At 43.5% G+C, this 19,294-nt stretch overlaps 1 protein-coding gene across 2 annotated transcripts in view; it reads left to right on the plus strand.

Moving 5' to 3' along the window:
* The window catches only part of efr3a (EFR3 homolog A), a 289,375-nt gene that overhangs the window by 125,940 nt on the left and 144,141 nt on the right, over window positions 1-19,294 (plus strand). For both annotated transcript variants that reach the window (XM_084139708.1, XM_084139709.1), the window contains exons 6-7: window positions 7,498-7,619; window positions 9,390-9,539. In XM_084139708.1, the coding sequence (XP_083995834.1) occupies window positions 7,498-7,619; window positions 9,390-9,539 (272 nt within the window). The remainder of the gene's footprint in view (window positions 1-7,497; window positions 7,620-9,389; window positions 9,540-19,294) is intronic.

A 19,294-nucleotide genomic window follows, 5' to 3' on the forward strand; every position in this document is an offset into this window, starting at 1 on the left:
AACCCCCTTTTTCCTCCAAACATAACAATGGTCATTATGGCCAAAAAGTTATATTTTTGTTTCATCAGACCAGAGGACATTTCTCCAAAAAGTACGATCTTTGTCCCAATGTGCAGTTGCAAACCGTAGTCTGGCTTTTTTATGGCGGTTTTGGAGCAGTGGCTTCTTCCTTGCTGAGCGGCCTTTCAGGTTAGGTCAATATAGGACTTGTTTTACTGTGGATATAGATACTTTTGTACCCATTTCCTCCAGCATCTTCACAAGGTCCTTTGCTGTTGTTCTGGGATTGATTTGCACTTTTCGCACCAAAGTACGTTCATCTCTAGGAGACAGAACTAGTCTCCTTCCTGAGCGATATGACGGCTGTGTGGTCCCATGGTGTTTATAGTTGCGTACTATTGTTTGTACAGATGAACGTGGTACCTTCAGGCGTTTGGAAATTGCTCCCAAGGATGAACCAGACTCTGTGGTCTTGGCTGATTTCTTTTGATTGTCCCATGATGTCAAGCAAAGAGGCACTGAGTTTGAAGGTAGGCCTTGAAATACATCCACAGGTACACCTCCAATTGACTCAAATGATGTCAATTAGCCTATCAGAAGCTTCTAAAGCCATGGCATCATTTTCTGGAATTTTCCAAGCTGTTTAAAAGGCACAGTCAACTTAGTGTATGTAAACTTCTGACCCACTGGAATTTTGATACAGTGAATTATATGTGAAATAATCTGTCTGTAAACAATTGTTGGAAAAATGACTTGTCATGCACAAAGTAGATGTCCTAACCGACTTGCCAAAACGATAGTTTGTTAAGAATAAATTTGTGGAGTGGTTGAAAAACTAGTTTTAATGACTCCAACCTAAGTGTATGTAAACTTCTGACTTCAACTGTATCTTGCACTACTCATCTCATATGTATATACTGCATTCTATTCTATAATATTCTACTGTATCTTAGTCCATGCCGCTCTGTCATTGCTTGTCCATATATGTATATATTCCTAAATTCCATTCCTTACTAGATTTGTGTGTAATGGGTATATGTTATGAAATTGTTAGATATTACTTGTTAGATTTTACTGCACTGTCAGAGCTAGAAGCACAAGCATTTCGCTACACCCGCTATAACATCTGCTAAACACGTGCATGTGACAAATTAATTAAATTAAATTAACGTACTTTGGTGCGAAAAGTGCAAATCAATCCCAGAACAACAGCAAAGGACCTTGTGAAGATGCTGGAGGAAACGGGTACAAAAGTATCTATATCCACAGTAAAACGAGTCCTATATTGACATAACCTGAAAGGCCGCTAAGCAAGGAAGAAGCCACTGCTCCAAAACCGCCATAAAAAACCCAGACTACGGTTTGCAAATTAAAAATAAATAAATAAAAATAAAAACGTAATTACATTTTGATTTGATACCATGCTCTATAGAGATTCATAATGTGCCATAACTGTGTGACATAACCATCAATTTATTTGTTCACGTTTATTAATCATTTATAGAGCATGAGAGCAGTTACACTGCTCAAAAAAATTATGGCAACACTAAAATAAAACATCCTAGATCTGAATGAATGAAATAATCTTATTAAATAATTTTTTCTTTACATAGTTGAATGTGCTGACAACAAAATCATACAAAAATTATCAATGGAAATCAAATGTATCAACCCATGGAGGTCTGGATTTGGAGTCACACTCAAAATTAAAGTGGAAAACCACACTACAGGCTGATCCAACTTTGATGTAATGTCCTTAAAACAAGTCAAAATGAGACTCAGTAGTGTGTGTGGCCTCCACGTGCCTGTATGACCTCCCTACCATGCCTGGGCATGCTCCTGATGAGGTGGCGGATGGTCTCCTGAGGGATCTCCTCCCAGACCTGGACTAAAGCATCCGCCAACTCCTGGACAGTCTGTGGTGCAACGTGGCGTTGGTGGATGGAGCGAGACATGATGTCCCAGATGTGCTCAATTGGATTCAGGTCTGGGGAATGGGCGGGCCAGTCCATAGCATCAATGCCTTCCTCTTGCAGGAACTGCTGACACACTCCAGCCACATGAGGTCTAGCATTGTCTTGCATTAGGAGGAACCCAGGGCCAACCGCACCAGCATATGGTCTCACAAGGGGTCTGAGGATCTCATCTCGGTACCTAATGGCAGTCAGGCTACCTCTGGCGAGCACATGGAGGGCTGTGCGGCCCCCCCAAAGAAATGCCACCCCACACCATGACTGACCCACCACCAAACCGGTCATGCTGGAGGATGTTGCAGGCAGCAGAATGTTCTCCACGGCGTCTCCAGACTCTGTCACGTCTGTCACATGTGCTCAGTGTGAACCTGCTTTCATCTGTGAAGAGCACAGGGCGCCAGTGGCAAATTTACCAATCGTGATGTTCTCTGGAAAATGCCAAACGTCCTGCACAGTGTTGGGCTGTAAGCACAACCCCCACCTGTGGACGTCGGGCCCTCATACCACCCTCATGGAGTCTGTTTCTGACCGTTTGAGCAGACACAGGTCATTTTGCAGGGCTCTGGCAGTGCTCCTCCTGCTCCTCCTTGCACAAAGGCGGAGGTAGCAGTCCTGCTGCTGGGTTGTTGCCCTCCTACGGCCTCCTCCACGTCTCCTGATGTACTGGCCTGTCTCCTGGTAGCGCCTCCATGCTCTGGACACTACGCTGACAGACACAGCAAACCTTCTTGCCACAGCTCGCATTGATGTGCCATCCTGGATGAGCTGCACTACCTGAGCCACTTGTGTGGGTTGTAGACTCTGTCTCATGCTACCACTAGAGTGAAAGCACCGCCAGCATTCAAAAGTGACCAAAACATCAGCCAGGAAGCATAGGAACTGTGGTCACCACCTGCAAAACCAGTCCTTTATTGGGGGGTGTCTTGCTAGTTGCCTATAATTTCCACCTGTTGTCTATTCCATTTGCACAACAGCATGTGACATTTATTGTCAATCAGTGTTGCTTCCTAAGTGGACAGTTTGATTTCACAGAAGTATGATTGACTTGGAGTTACATTGTGTTGTTTAAGTGTTCCCTTTATTTTTTTGAGCAGTGTATTTTTACTAAGGTGTTTTCATACATGCATTTTCATGCTCCATAAAGTGTCACTTGCCAAAAAATAGCACGAAATACCAAATATATTTTAAATGAGTTTGAGGAGAAGTTCACAAAGCAATACTGCTCCATTGCTCTCTGTGTGTATGGCTGTCATTTGCAGTGTGATCTCTTTAGTCCTTGTTTGCTTATGTAGTCCCACATTGCTGTTCCACTTCCAGGGCTAGCCATTGAAGAACCGTGCTCTTGTTTTCTGACCGAGCATGGTCAACAGAGGCCCCCTTCATAAGAGGAACAGGGGAGTCTTTGTTTTAGGGAGAGGGGCAAGAAAGCCACGTTAGAAAGCAATGAAGTGGATGCCTCTGACTAAATACTGGAAAATAAACTTGCGTCCTTTACGTCCTTATCCTGGCTTATATACAAAGCACTAGATGACCGCCATGTCGAGTGGGAAGTGGACACTACCTAGCCAGCCTATAGTCAGGCTCAGACCCTATCACTTTCCCCACTTTCCTTACAGATCAAGGAAATAGGATACAAGGAAGGAAGCTGATTTGAGTTTTGGAACCTTGCCAAAGGTTGAGGTTCTCCAACCTTCTCCTAAAGTGTGCTCTTGCACACATCCTGTCATGGATTTAAAAGCATTGGATTGTTGTAATCATTGGCTAGAGGGAGTTTCCACCATTGTTAAATCCATGATGACAAGTGCACACTTTGGGAAAAGGGTTGAAAATAAGGATGCAGCCTTAGTGAGTTTCCTATGAACGTGATCATTTGGATAGCCACGTTATTTTCGTAGTGCAAGCAGGCTAGGTAGTGCTAGGTATCAACAGCCAATCCAGTAGGGCTGGAAGCTATAGTGAGCTTCAACTGGTCAATATCACTGAGTATTTGCATAAAGTTCAGCTTTCCCCAACTTTGGTCCCGTTCTATTCATGCTTCCTCGCCCATGCTTGTATTGCCCAAAAGTCCCCCCTGCCCACCTTGCTCCCCTCCATTGAAAATGAATGACTTTCGAAGTTTCATCACCCCGTCTTCTTCTATGGAAACCCACTGTTAGATTCATCATGAATAATCGTGACAGGAAGAGTGGGAGCTGTGACCTTAGCCTACCTCAGAAATCACACCTACACTTCTACAAGTCTGAAGAGCTACTTCCTTTCCTTACACCTGGCAAAGTCCCATATCATATTTAATTTAGTTTACTTTTCTGTTCATGTAGGGAAAAAAAGATTTTATTTGTTTAATGGTTTAGATCTTATTTCGAATGGAAAATCCTTGATTGCAGAGGTCATAGCAATGTTTCCTCTAGATTATTTCTGTGGCCGAGCACAAAGACGATATGCACAGTGTGACTGCATGAAGACTACTTGGAAAAAAGCATACAATCTCATGTTGCAACTACAGATAAAGATCACTTTGTTCGTCAATAGTAAACTATGTCCAACCGAAATTTCACTTCTGCTTTTATCCCAACCCATCTGAAAGACACACATACAGTGCATTCGGAAAGTTTCAGACCCCTTCCCTTTTTCCACATTTTGTTACGTTACAGCCTTGTTCTAAAATGGATGAAATAAAACATTTTCCTCATCAATCTACACATATTACCCCATAATGACAAAGCGAAAAAAATCAGTTTAGAAAAATACTGAAATATCACATTTACATAAGTATTCAGACCCTTTACTCAGTAATTTGTTGAAGCACCTTTGGCAGCAATTACAGCCTCGAGTCTTCTTGAGTATGACACTACAAGCTTGGCCCCACCACGACTCTGTATCGTTCTCTGTCTACCCCCTGGTTTAGTCGCTGTCTCCGTCTGAATAAAATAAATATAGTGAAGATCAGTTGAACTCCACTCTCCTTTTAAAACAGAGAGAAAGAAAAACTGCAACCTGGAACGTGTCCAGTGAAATCACAGCTGCGAAAGCTGTTGACCTCTGACTCGATGCTTCTCCACTGTGACTGCCTGGTGTTCTACATAAGATAAGATCACTTTATTGGTCCAACCAATGTTTGACTTCCACTGTTAACCCAACCCCTCCGAAAGAAACACATACATACACATATACAGGTTTTGGGGAGATGCCACACTGGACGCCCGGGGAGCTGTTGTTGTGGGGAGGTTAAGTGCCTTGCTTAAGGGCACAACGGCAGGCAATAGCATCTAGGATTTGATACCAGCCACCCTCCAGTTGCCAGCTCACTTCCCGCCATATTTTTCCTGTCGGACCCTGGATTTGAACTGGCAACCCTCCGGTTGCTGACTCACCCCTCTAAGCGCTAGGCCGCCCTGGATAAATGGATTATCTACACTAGTTATGTAACACAATCTTACTGGGTTTATGAGTAAATCAAGGCTGTTTGAAACGAGGAGTCCTTTTTAATGGTTATGTTTTCTTCCATTTTTTTCTTCTTCATTAGTATTTTGCCTAACAGCCTCTGGGAAGCCAAAGAAATTGATCTGTGCCATTTGTATATTTCGTTTGAAAAGGTCTCGCCACAAGGTATTCCTTCCAAACAATCATTGAGGCCCATCACTTTCTCTCTGGCTCATTTGCATGGTTATACATTAAGGGCATGTGTCGGCCAAATAGTAGGCCTACACCTCACATTCAGATGTTTAATCTTAGTACTCATCTTGATATCAGTAGCCAATCCCTTGTCGATGTAACAATAATAAACTTTGGTATGCACCCATTTTAAAGACTAAAGGCCGGTTTCGCTAACATAATATTAAGACTAGTCCTGGACTAAGAAGCCATTTCAATGGAGAATCTCCATTAAAATAGTTTTGGGATCCAGGACTAGGCTTAATCTGACTCTGGGAGACTGGCCCTGAGAGTATCTTGCCGGAGACTGGTCTAGTGGTAGTGGCTGTCAACATTGTCAACTCTGTACCACTTATCCCCCCTGGCGACTCCAGAGCCCTTCCTCTGTCTGTCCCTCGTCATGTATCGCATGCATCTTTTCCAAAGATACTGTCCTAAATAATAATAAACACGTTTTAAAAATCATTACTTCCCCTAATGGAAAAAAACGCACCATGCTGACAAACGATTAAAACCAACGGGTGGCTGTCCTACCACCTCGGACCAAAACATCAACTGCCATTTTATGTTAATTTCCCGACTATTCTATGTTGAATTGCAACCGTTCGTCAACACACAGCAGTGACCCACCCGCTGCTTTTACCCGTTCGTCAGCATGTGTTTTGTACAGGGATGAGTCTCCTCTCTCTCTCTCTCTCTGTCTCTCTCTGTCTGTCTCTGTCTGTCTCTCTCTCTCTCTCTCTCTCTCTCTCTCTCTCTCTCTCTCTCTCTCTGTCTGTCTCTGTCTCTCTCTCTGTCTGTCTCTGTCTCCTCTCTCTCTCTCTCTCTCTCTCGCTCTCTCTCGCTCGCTCTCTCTCGCTCTCTCTCGCTCTCTCTCGCTCTCTCTCGCTCTCTCTCGCTCTCTCTCTCTCGCTCTCTCTCTCTCTCTCTCTCTTCCCACTAATGGGGCTTCGGACACTAAGAGGCCAGGTCACTATACTTCGTGCTGACTGGCTCGCCTCCATGCCTGTCCTTCGCTCTCACTCCCTATTCCCAGCCATTATGCCAGAAGTGGGGTTGGATAGAAAATGGCCTTAAATTACCAGGTATGGCAGGGAAACCGCCTCGGCTGAATAACAAACAGAGGAGGTTTGCGATGCGGCCAGGTGGAGTGATGATAGGGTTGTCAGGTTGCAAAGGACAGGTTAAGTGTCGAAGGCGAGGAGGGATCAGCTAGTGGTCAGGTTGGCGAGAGCGGCTGATTTAGCCTCGTACTTGACGGTGGTCTGCTACTGGGATCAGCTCAAGTGCCTTGCCCTTTTAAAAAGGAATGGTTTAGTGATGAGTGTGTGACATCGCTCGAGGTTAACGTGGTAGAGAGATCTCATTGCATGAATGGTGAGGCAAGTGTAGTTTAGTTTTGGCTGGAAATGTACAGTGTGGTGTAATACCTTTTTGTATGGACACACCTGAGGTTGACATTTCTCAACCCATTGTCTTTTTGTCTTTGATGTATTCTATGCTAGTTATGGGTGGAAATTAGCATGTTGGTTCAGGTCATAATAAAACGAATTAATGCTTGGAATCTGTTCTTAAAATCTTAAAATCTCCAATCCTCCAGAGATTAAGAGTATCCCGTCTTTGATAGATTCACTTAACACTTATCTCTACTGTATTCACTTGAATTGTCCTTTGACTTGGTTAAGTTTTGACAATTCTTTCAATTTTTTTTTGTTAGTTTCAATAACATAGTGAAAATAAATTGGTTTATATAGAAACCTCACCTGTCTCGAAGACTAAGGAATGGAACAAAATAAAATATTTGATCTTCCAATAAGTTAATTGGGTAATTAGAATTGCCATTTACACTATTCTCCCCCTCTCCCTATGACAGTTTGTCAAGTTTGCCAACATCGAGGAGGACACACCGTCCTACCACCGGCGCTACGACTTCTTTGTCTCCCAGTTCAGCGCCATGTGCCACTCAACCCACGAAGACCCTGAGACCAGAACCAGGTGAGGAAATAACGACAGGCTTGAAAATAAACCTGTAACAAAAAAATATTTAAAGGAAGTGTTCACCTGAATTAAATTATGCTCACTGGGGGAAATTGGCATTCTCTCTTTGTCCATAGACAAGTAAGGAAGCAAATATGTAAAGTTGTAATTTTGGTGAACTAGTGTATCCCTTTAAAGCCACACACAGATATTCATGCCATAAAGAAATGGGTCACCAAAAATGTAAAAGGGAGGCCTATTCAACCAGAGACGCCTGCTCTTCTTTAATCTAATAAAGACACCAGGAATATATACTGATGACTGTATGATTCACTCTCCGCCGAGAGACAGCATCCCACCACCAATATTGCTGTAATTATTTGTAAAAAATAAATAAAAATCTCAACCCCTGCAGCTGAGTTCTCGTGCTAGTCACACAGTGTAGGCGGTGAAAGCGGAAGCCCAGGGGACCAAGATAGATTATTTTGAAATTGGGGGTTGATCCTGCCGTGAACCGTATAGAACACGGTAAATAATGACTTAAAACTATTTTTTATTTTTATTTATTGCGTTGCCGGATCATGTGACCACAGTAGGTGGAGAGGAGACCAGGGACTCCCAAACAGATTTTTTTGCCCATATTTACCGAATTAGATTTCTGGCTAAGGTCATTCATGCTGTATCACATTAGTGGATACTTTCAATGTTCTCAGTATCCACAAGCTAAACGATTAACCATAATCCCAACTCATAACGTTAGTACCCTGCATGAACCTGCAGGTAGCTAATAAACCAGGTTCAATGTTAGCTAGCTAGCTAACATTAGGCTATAACTAGCAATGCAAATGGCTCTGAGATACAAATAATATTACTACACAGATCATACACGTAATGTTAGCTAGCGAGCCAGCCAGCTAACGTTAGCTAGCTAGCTAACCGTATGCTTTAACTTGAAATGAAAACGACTTTCTGACAAAATTAGAAACGTATAATATCTGAATGTAGCTAGCTAGACTATCTTACCCGTATTCATGAATGGACGCTTCTCCCTCTGTCACGGATGCCATGGTTGCCCTTAGTTTGAAGATGTAATCTGGAGACATATGTTTTATACAACAGCCTTCTGTGTGTTCTCTTTTCGACTCCCTCTGCATATTTGCAATCAAACGCCATAATTTTCTCCATCTCCTTAGCTATCACACTCTGCTTCCACCGGGCATTCCACTGATTTCAAAACTCGGTCCTCCCAGAAAGTGGAGAGCAACACTTTTGCAGTTCTACTACGTGATGTATATATATTTTTTGAAGACTCTTTAGAAAGGTTTGCCTACAGATACTGACCAGCTTATGTTATAGACAGAAGCGTGCTACATGGCAGACCAATCCGAACTCATCTCTCGGCATGTCCAGCCCATCCTTTATCTCAGCCAATCATGGCTAGTGGGAAGGTTCCTGTCTTTTCTGTGGCTAAACCAACTAGGCTCATAATGTAACAATTGTATTCGTATTTACAAGTTTGTTATTAAGGCATATGAAAGTTCACTAGTTCCAGAAGGCATTTCTGCCAAGAAAACACATTTTGATTTTTTTTTAAATGCCTTTCCTGTGAAGTAGTGATGCGCGACATATGCCTAGTTTCCTGAATTGAGTCACAAATGTGGAAATAGGGAAGGTGTCTGAATACTTTCCGAATGAACTGGATCTGTGACCTTTTGAAATGTTTAAATCCTTCAAATAAAGTATTTAGAGTTGTGTGTGTGTGTGTGTGTGTGTGTGTATCCTGTGTAGGATCCGTGTGGCCGGTATCAAAGGGCTGCAGGGCGTGGTGAGGAAGACGGTGAACGATGAGCTTCAGGCCATCATCTGGGAGCCCCAGCACATGGACAAACTCATCCCCTCCATGCTGTTCAACATGCAGGATGCTGAGGACCTAGACAGGTACTTTTCATGTTTTTTTATATACCCGCATGGCAGTCATAGACACTGAAATACATACACTACCATTCAAAAGTTTGGGTTAACTTAGAAATGTCCTTGTTTTCGAAGGAAAATCAATTTTTTGGTCCATTAAAATAACATCAACTTGATCAGAAATACAGTCTAGACATTGTTAATGTTGTAAATGGCTATTGTAGCTGGAAACAGCTGATTTTTTAAAATGGAATATCTACATAGGCATACAGAGGTCCGTTATCAGCAACCATCAGTCCGGTGTTTGCTAATCCAAGTTTATCATTTTAAAAGGCTAATTGATCATTAGAAACCCTTTTGCAATTATGTGAGCACAGCTGAAAACTGTTGTGCTGATTTAAAGAAGCAATAAAACTGGCCCTCTTGAGACTAGCTGAGTATCTGGAGCATTAGCAATTGTGGGTTCGATTACAGAATCAAAATGGCCAGAAACAAATAACTTTCTTTTGAAACTCGTCAGTCTAGAAATGAAGGCTATTCCATGCGAGAAATTGCTAAGAAACTGAATATCTCGTACAACGCTGTGTACTACTCCCTTCACAGAACAGCGCAAACTGGCTCTAACCAGAATAGAAAGAGGAGTGGGAGGCCCCGGTGCACAACTGAGCAAGATGACAAATACATTAGTGTGTCTAGTTTGAGAAACAGACACCTCACAGGTCCTCAACTGGCAGCTTCATTAAATAGTACCAGCAAAACGCCAGTCTCAACGTCAACAGGGAACAGGCGACTCCGGGATGCTGACCTTCTAGGCAGAGTTGCAAAGAAAAAGCCATATCTCAGACTGGCCAATAAAAAGAAAAGATGGGCAAAAGAACACAGACACTGGACAGAGGAAGATTGGAAAAAAGTGTTATGGACAGACGAATCGAAGTTTGAGGTGTTCGGATCACAAAGAACATTTGTGAGATGCAGACAAAATGAAAAGATGCTGGAGGAGTTCTTGATGCCGTCTGTCAAGCATGGTGGAGGCAATGTGATGGTCTGGGGTTGCTTTGGTGGTGGTAAAGTGGGAGATTTGTACAGGGTAAAAGGGATGTTGAAGAAGGAAGGCTATCACTCCATTTTGCAACGCCATGTCATACCCTGTGGACGGCGCTTGATTGGAGCCAATTTCCTCCTACAACAGGACAATGACCCAAAGCACAGCTCCAAACTATGCAATAACTATTTAGGGAAGAAGCAGTCAGCTGGTATTCTATCTATAATGGAGTGGCCAGCACAGTCGCCAGATCTCAACCCTATTGAGCTGTTGTGGGAGCAGCTTGACCGTATGGTACGTAAGAAGTGCGCATCAAGCCAATCCAACTTGTGGGAGGTTTACCTTTTCAGATTACCTTAACAACTTGACAACTAGAATGCCAAAGGTCTGCAAGGCTGTATTTGCTGCAAATGGAGGATTCTTTGACGAAAAAAGTTTGAAGTACACAATTATTATTTCAATTAAAAATCATTATTTCTAACCTTGTCAATTACTACATTTCCTATTTGTTTTGCTATATTTCCTATTCAAACTCATTTAATGTATGTTTTCATAGAAAAAAATGAAATCTCTAAGTGACCCCAAACTTTTGAACGTAGTGTAGGTATGGACTAACATCAATAAATTAACAATTGGTCCTGGTGTGTGGTACAAAAATGAGGTGTGGGCTGCGGGTGGTTCTGCCTGTCACCACTTGAAGTGGTAGTTTACTTAAAGTGGCAATCTGCAGTTCAAACCACAACAAACAAGCCACAGAAGATTGGCGCCGAAGAAGATGGCAGCCGTTTTACAGCCCTCTAACCGATTGTACTATTGTGTGTTTTTTCGTGTTATTTGTAATTGATTTGTTACGTAATGTTTCTGCCACCATCTCTTAAGACCAACAAGAGCTTCTGGATATCAGGACAGCGATTACTCACCTGGTGATGGATGAAGATTTTTTCTGTAACGTAACAAAATGTGGAAAAAGTCAAGGGGTCTGAATACTTTCCGAAGGCACTGTAGGCTTAAAAAAAATATCCACATGTGCAAATTCTGTAAGTGCCTCTACTGCTCTATGCCACTACTCAAAATATATGATATGCATGAAATGCTTTATTATAAAGGTGATTTCTTTTTGAATGCGTTCCAGTACCTCAGAGCCCCCAGGTGACCCCCCTCTTGGCTCACTTTTTGTTCCTGTACCTCCTAATTTACAAATTAAGCACTGGCAGTCTCCTTCTCCTCCCTACTCCTTTTGATGCTGTAACACGGTCTGTGCAGAACCCATAATGCGCTCTAAGATGGCGCCAGAGGAGATGGCTGCCGTTTTATGTCCCTCTAACCAATTGTGCTATTATGTGTTTTTTCGCGTTATTTGTAATTTATTCTGTACATAATGTTTCTGTCAACGTCTCGTATGACCAAAAAGAGCTTCTGGATATCAGGACAGCGATTACGCACCTCGTATTGGACAAATATTTTTTCTTCAACGATTCGTTCGCGAAGGATATTCTACAGACACCCGTCATTCGCATGAGAAAGAGATGGAGAAATCGTGGAAGTAGGTCGGGGTGCCTTGTAAGGATCCGACAGCGAGCGAGTAATCTACCTCTTCCATCAATCCTATTAGCCAACGTACAATAATTTGAAAACAAAATGGACGACCTAAGATCAAGGATATCCTACCAATGGGACATTAAAAACTGTAATATCTTATGTTTCACCGAGTTGTAGCTGAACGACGACATGGATATCATAGCTGGCGGGATATACAGTGGGGAGAACAAGTATTTGATACACTGACAATTTTGCAGGTTTTCCTACTTACAAAGCATGTAGAGGTCTGTAATTTTTATCATAGGTACACTTCAACTGTGAGAGGCGGAGTCTAAAACAAAAATCCAGAAAATCACATTGTATGAGTTTTAAGTAATTAATTTGCATTTTATTGCATGACAAGTATTTCATCACCTACCAACCAGTAAGAATTCCGGCTCTCACAGACCTGTTAGTTTTTCTTTAAGAAGCCCTCCTGTTCTCCACTCATTACCTGTATTAACTGCACCTGTTTGAACTCGTTACCTGTATAAAAGACACCTGTCCATACACTCAATCAAACAGACTCCAACCTCTCCACAATGGCCAAGACCAGAGAGCTGTGTAAGGACATCAGGGATAAAATTGTAGACCTGCACAAGGCTGGGATGGGCTACAGGACAATAGGCAAGCAGCTTGGTGAGAAGGCAACAACTGTTGGTGCAATTATTAGAAAATGGAAGAAGTTCAAGATGATGGTCAATCACCCTCGGTCTGGGGCTCCATGCAAGATCTCACCTCATGGGGCATCAATGATCATGAGGAAGGTGAGGGATCAGCCCAGAACTACACGGCAGGACCTGGTCAATGACCTGAAGAGAGCTGTGACCACAGTCTCAAAGAAAACCATTAGTAACACACTACGCCGTCATGGATTAAAATCCTGCAGCACACGCAAGGTCCCCCTGCTCAAGCCAGCGCATGTCCAGGCCCGTCTGAAGTTTGCCAATGACCATCTGGATGATCCAGAGGAGGAATGGGAGAGGGTCATGTGGTCTGATGAGACAAAAATAGAGCTTTTTGGTCTAAACTCCACTCGCCGTGTTTGGAGGAAGGAGAAGGATGAGTACAACCCCAAGAACACCATCCCAACCGTGAAGCATGGAGGTGGAAACATCATTCTTTGGGGTTGCTTTTCTGCAAAGGGGACAGGACGACTGCACCGTATTGAGGGGAGGATGGATGGGGCCATGTATCGCGAGATCTTGGCCAACAACCTCCTTCCCTCAGTAAGAGCATTGAAGATGGGTCGTGGCTGGGTCTTCCAGCATGACAACGACCCGAAACACACAGCCAGGGCAACTAAGGAGTGGCTCCGTAAGAAGCATCTCAAGGTCCTGGAGTGGCCTAGCCAGTCTCCAGACCTGAACCCAATAGAACATCTTTGGAGGGAGCTGAAAGTCCGTATTGCCCAGCGATAGCCCCGAAACCTGAATGATCTGGAGAAGGTCTGTATGGAGGAGTGGGCCAAAATCCCTGCTGCAGTGTGTGCAAACCGGGTCAAGACATTCAGGAAACGTATGATCTCTGTAATTGCAAACAAAGGTTTCTGTACCAAATATTAAGTTCTGCTTTTCTGATGTATCAAATACTTATGTCATGCAATAAAATGCAAATTAATTACTTAAAAATCATACAATGTGATTTTCTGGATTAAAAATTACAGACCTCTACATGCTTTGTTAGTAGGAAAACCTGCAAAATCGGCAGTGTATCAAATACTTATTCTCCCCACTGTACGCTACATCGGCAGGATGGAACAGCTGACTCCGGTAAGACAAGGGGTGGCGGTGTATATTTGTAAACGACAGCTGGTGCATAAAATCTAATACTAAGGAAGTCTCTAGGTTTTGCTCGCCTGAGGTGTAGAGTATCTCATGATAAGCTTTTGCTCGCCTGAGGTGTAGAGTATCTCATGATAAGCTGTAGACCACACTATTTACCAATATTTTTCGTAGCTGTCTATTTACCACCACAAACCGATGCAGGCACTAAGATTGCACTCAATGAGCTGTATAAGGCCATAGATAAACAGGAAAACACTCATCCAGAGGCAGCGCTCCTAGTGGTCGGGGTCTTTAATGCAGGGAAACTTAAATCTGTTCTACCTAATTTCTACCAGCATGTTAAATGTGCAACCAGAGGGAAAACAAATAATTATAGAACACCTTTACTCCACACACAGAGACATGTGCAAGCTCTCACTCACCCTCCATTTCGCAAATCTGACCCATAACCTCCTGCTTATAAGGAAAAACTAAAGCAGGAAGCACCAGTGACTTGGTTAATAAGGAAGTAGTCAGATGATGCAGATGCTAAGCTACAGGACTGTACACCACATTAGTCACTGGCTTCATCAATAAGTGCATCGATGACGTCGTCCCCACAGTGACCGTACGTACATACCCCAACAAGAAGCCCACCATAGTCCATGTGCCCAAGAACACTAAGGTAACCTGCCTAAATGACTACCGACCCGTAGCACTCACGTCTGTAGCCATGAAGTTCTTTGAAAGGCTGGTAATGGCTCACATCAACACCATCATCCCAGAAACCCTAGACCCACACCAATTTGCATACCGCCCCAACAGATCCACAGATGATGCAATCTCTATTGCACTCCACACTGCCCTTTCCCACCTGGACAAGAGGAACACCTACGTGAGAATGCTATTCATTGACTACAGCTCAGCGTTCAACACCATAGTGCCCTCAAAGCTCATCACTAAGCTAAGGATCCTGGGACTAAACACCTCCCTCTGCAACTGGATCCTGGACTACCTGACAGGCCTCCCCCGGGTGGTAAGGGTAGGTAACAACACATCTGCCACGCTGACCCTCAACACGGGGGCCCCTCATGGGTGTGTGCTCAGTCCCCTCCTGTACTCCCTGTTCACCCATGATTGCATGGCCAGGCACGACTCCAACACCATCATTAAGTTTGCCGATGACACAACAGTGGTAGGCCTGATCAACGACAATGATGAGACAGCCTATAGGGAGGAGGTCCGAGACCTGGCCGTGTGGTGCCAGGATAACAACCTCTCCCTCAACGTGATCAAGACAAAGGAGATGATTGTGGAACAGGTTATGAGCTTCAAGTTCCTTGGTGTCCACATCACCAACGAACTATCATGGTCCAAACACACCAAGACAGTCGTGAAGAGGGCACGACAAAGCCTATTCCCCCTCAGGAGACTGAAAAGATTTGGCATGGGTCCTCAGATCCTCAAAAAGTTCTACAGCTGCACCATCGAGAGCATACTGACTCGTTGCATCACAGGCTGGTATGGAAACTACTCGGCCTCTGACCGCAAGGCACAGCAGAGGGTAGTGCGTACGGCCCAGTACATCACTGGGGCCAAGCTTCCTGCCATCCAGGACCTCTATACCAGGCGGTGTCAGAGGAAGGCCCTAAAAATGATCAAAGACTCCAGCCACCCTAGTCATAGACTGTTCTCTCTGCTACGGCACGGCAAGCGGTACTGGAGCGCCAAGTCTAGGTCCAAAAGGCTTCTTAACTGCTTCTACACCCAAGACATAAGACTCCTGAACAGCTAATCATGGCTAACCAAACGATTTTAATTGCCCCCCCCCCCCCCCCCATCCCCCTCTTTTACGCTGCTGCTACACTGTTTATTATTTATGCATAGTCACTTTAACTCTACTCACGTGTACATATTACCACAATTACCTCGACTAACCAGTGCCCCCGCACATTGACTCGGTACCGGTACCCGCTGTATATAACCTCCTTAGTGTTATTTTATTTTACTGCTGCTCTTTAATTATTTGCTATTTTTATTTGGCTTGTAAGTAAGGATTTCACTGTAAGGTTCACCTGTTGTATTCGGCGTATGTGGCAAATAAAATTTGATTTGATTTGGCTAACAGCTGAGGGATGGGGCTGGAAAAATGCAACAACTCTCAAATTCATTGACAGAGCTATGGATGCAATGACTGACCGTCCATGATATCGAACTATAGTTTTAACCATTTTTTGAAGCTATACAGTGTTTATTTACAAAGACATTGTTTACGAACGAAGGAGTAAAATAAGCGTATATTTTGGGTTCTGATGAGGTTAGACAGTTGAAATAAGTTCATGAGGTATTTTACATTCTATTCTTCAAGAATCAATGGCTATATAATATAAATGTTAAAAGCCAAACATGGATGTTGTAATTGCAGATTGCCTCTTTAATATAATTATATAATATTCCGTTTAGCAGATGCTTTTATCCAAATAGACTTGCAGTACCGTGAGATAATACATTTGTATTATGTGTATATTTTACATTTTACATTTTAGTCATTTAGCAGATGCTCTTATCCAGAGCGACTTACATGAGCAATTAGGGTTAAGTGCCTTGCTCAAGGGCACATCGACAGATTTTTCACCTAGTCGGCTCGGGCATTAGAACCAGCGACCTTTCGGTTACTGGCACAACGCTCTTAACCACTAAGCTACCTGCCGCCCCATATATATATAATCCCTTCGGGAATTTAACTAACTAAATATTGCCCCTTGAGGCAAGTGTTCGATCCCTGGCTCCGACACTTTCCTCTGTCATTTCCTCTTGTCTATTGCCCCTTCTGATTCTATAAAAAAAGTGAAAAGAAAGAATAAGACGGGTAAATTCAAATATTTTAGCTAGGCTTGATTTAGCTTTCCCGGCAATTTATGGAATCAGTTGAATAGTCCTAAAAATGTAAACCCTGCCTATCTGGCACTCCATGTGCTAGCACAATCGAACGCTCAGTGACAACAAATACTATTTGAAACCAGGTCTTAAGGTGAACCCATGTATCCGTAAGAATCTAAGGCTTAGATCAAGGGCCTTAAGCTCCAGTCTAAAGGTGAAGGGAAAAACTGGAAAACACTGGCCATTGCTAACTTTTCAGGACTTTTCACTGCTATACACTATACACACTAGTTACATTCCCACAGGGATCACATACACATATTAAAAGTGTATGCATGTACTGTACGTCACTTTGGATAAAAGCTTCTGCTAAGTGACATTTTTATATTATAATAGAAGACTGTTTGAATTCACTTTTCTTAATAGACATCGGCTAGCTCTAAGAAAATGTATCCCTTCTCCCTTCCCTCTCCCTCACCCCCTTCATCTATTGCTCTATTCTCCCTTTGTCTCTCTTTCCAAGTGGTAATCCACCACCGCTCTTCTTTCTTAATGGTAACAGAAACCCCCTGAATCTGCGTCTGCACCTTTCTATGAGCTGTCTGCTGTATACAGTGCATTCGGAAAGTATTCAGACCCCTTGACTTTTTCCACATTTTGTTACGTTACAGCCTTATTCTAAAATGGATTTCAAAAAATAAATAATCCCTCATCAATCTACACACAATACACCATTATGACAAAGCGAAAACAGGTTTTTCGAAATGTTTGCAAATGTATTAAAAATAAAAAACAGATACTTTATTTACGTAAGTATTCAGACCCTTTGCTATGAGCCTAGGAATTGAGCTCAGGTGCATCCTATTTCCATTGATCATCCTTGAGATGTTTCTACAACTTGATTGGAGTCCAACTGTGTTAAATTCAATTGATTGGACATGATTTGGAAAGGCACACACCTGTCTATATAAGGTCCCACAATTGACAGTGCATGTCTGAGTTAAAAACAAGCCATGTGGTTGAAGGAATTGTCCGTAGAGCTCCGAAACAGGATTGTGTCAAAGGCACAGATCTGGTGAAGGGTACCAAAAATGTCTTCAGCATTGAAGGTCCCCAAGAACACAGTGGCCTCCATCATTCTTAAACGGAGTAAGTTTTGAACCACCTAGACTCTTCCTAGAGCTGGCCGCTCAGCCAAACTGAGCAATCGGGGGAGAAGGGCCTTGGTTAGGGAGGTGACCAAGAAACCTGATGGTTACTCTGACAGAGCTCCAGAGTTCCTCTTTGGAGATGGTTGTCCTTCTGGAAGGTTCTTCCATCTATGCAGCACTCCACCAATCAGGCCTTTATGGTAGTGTGGCCAGACGGAAGCCACTCCTCAGTAAAAGGCACATGACAGCCCGCTTGGAGTTTGCCAAAAGGCACCTAAATGACTCAGACCATGAGAAACAAGATTCTCTGGTCTGATGAAACCACGATTGAACTCTTTGGCCTGAATGCCAAGCGTCACGTCTGGAGGAAACCTGGCACCATCTCTACGGTGAATCATGGTGGTTTTGGCAGCATCATGCTGTGGGGATGTTTTTCAGCGGCAGGGACTGGGAGACTAGTGAGGATCGTGGGAAAGATGAAAGGAGCAAAGTACAGAGTGTCTGAATGTCGTTGAGTGGCCCAGCCAGAACCTGGACTTGAACCCGATCGAACATCTCTGGAGTGACCTGAAAATAGATGTGCTACAAAATGTGGAAAAAGTCAAGGGGTCTGAATACTTTCCGAATGCACTGAATAAGCCCTTAGCATTCCAGTTTTAGCATGGGTATTATTTTGCACTACAAACTCCTCAGACGCCTAGCATAGTCTGACTGCGTCCCACATGGCACCCTATTCCCTATATAGTTCAGTGCTTTTGACCAGGGCCCTATGGGGGCTTCCCTATGGGCCTTGGGCAATAGTAGTGCACTATATAGGGAATAGGGTGCCCTTTGGGATGCAGACCCTCTCCCGAGATATCCCATTAGCCCGAGGAGGATGAGTGACGATTGGGAATTGACAGTTCTTCTGGAGAAGGGGAAAAAAGCTTGATATTTCATACAGAGAAATCCCATCGACTCAGTCATGAGAGGGGCCAGAGCTGGATGTAGCCGTTGAGCCAGGCTCTTGCCCACGCCCAAGATTTACTGCACTGGAGATTTAGATTGAGACACCTTGCCACACGGCTGCTTGGCTTGTTGAGACAGGAGAGGTTTGTGGAGATAAAGCTTACCCTCCTCTCCTCATATCCCCGGTGCAAAATACACACACTCACTCTCGCTCCCTTTCTGTCTCTCCTTCTCCCCTCTCTCTCTAGTTCTCTCTCTCTCTCTCTCTCTCTCTCTCTCTCTCTCTCTCTCTGTCTCTGTCTCTGTCTCTGTCTCTGTGTCTCTCTCTCTCTCTGTCTCTGTCTCTGTCTCTGTCTCTCTCTGTCTCTCTCTGTCTCTCTCTCTCTCTCTCTGTCTCTCTCTCTCTCTCTCTGTCTC

This window comes from Coregonus lavaretus (assembly GCF_964263955.1).
Source record: "Coregonus lavaretus genome assembly, chromosome: 23".
Taxonomy (NCBI): domain Eukaryota; kingdom Metazoa; phylum Chordata; class Actinopteri; order Salmoniformes; family Salmonidae; genus Coregonus; species Coregonus lavaretus.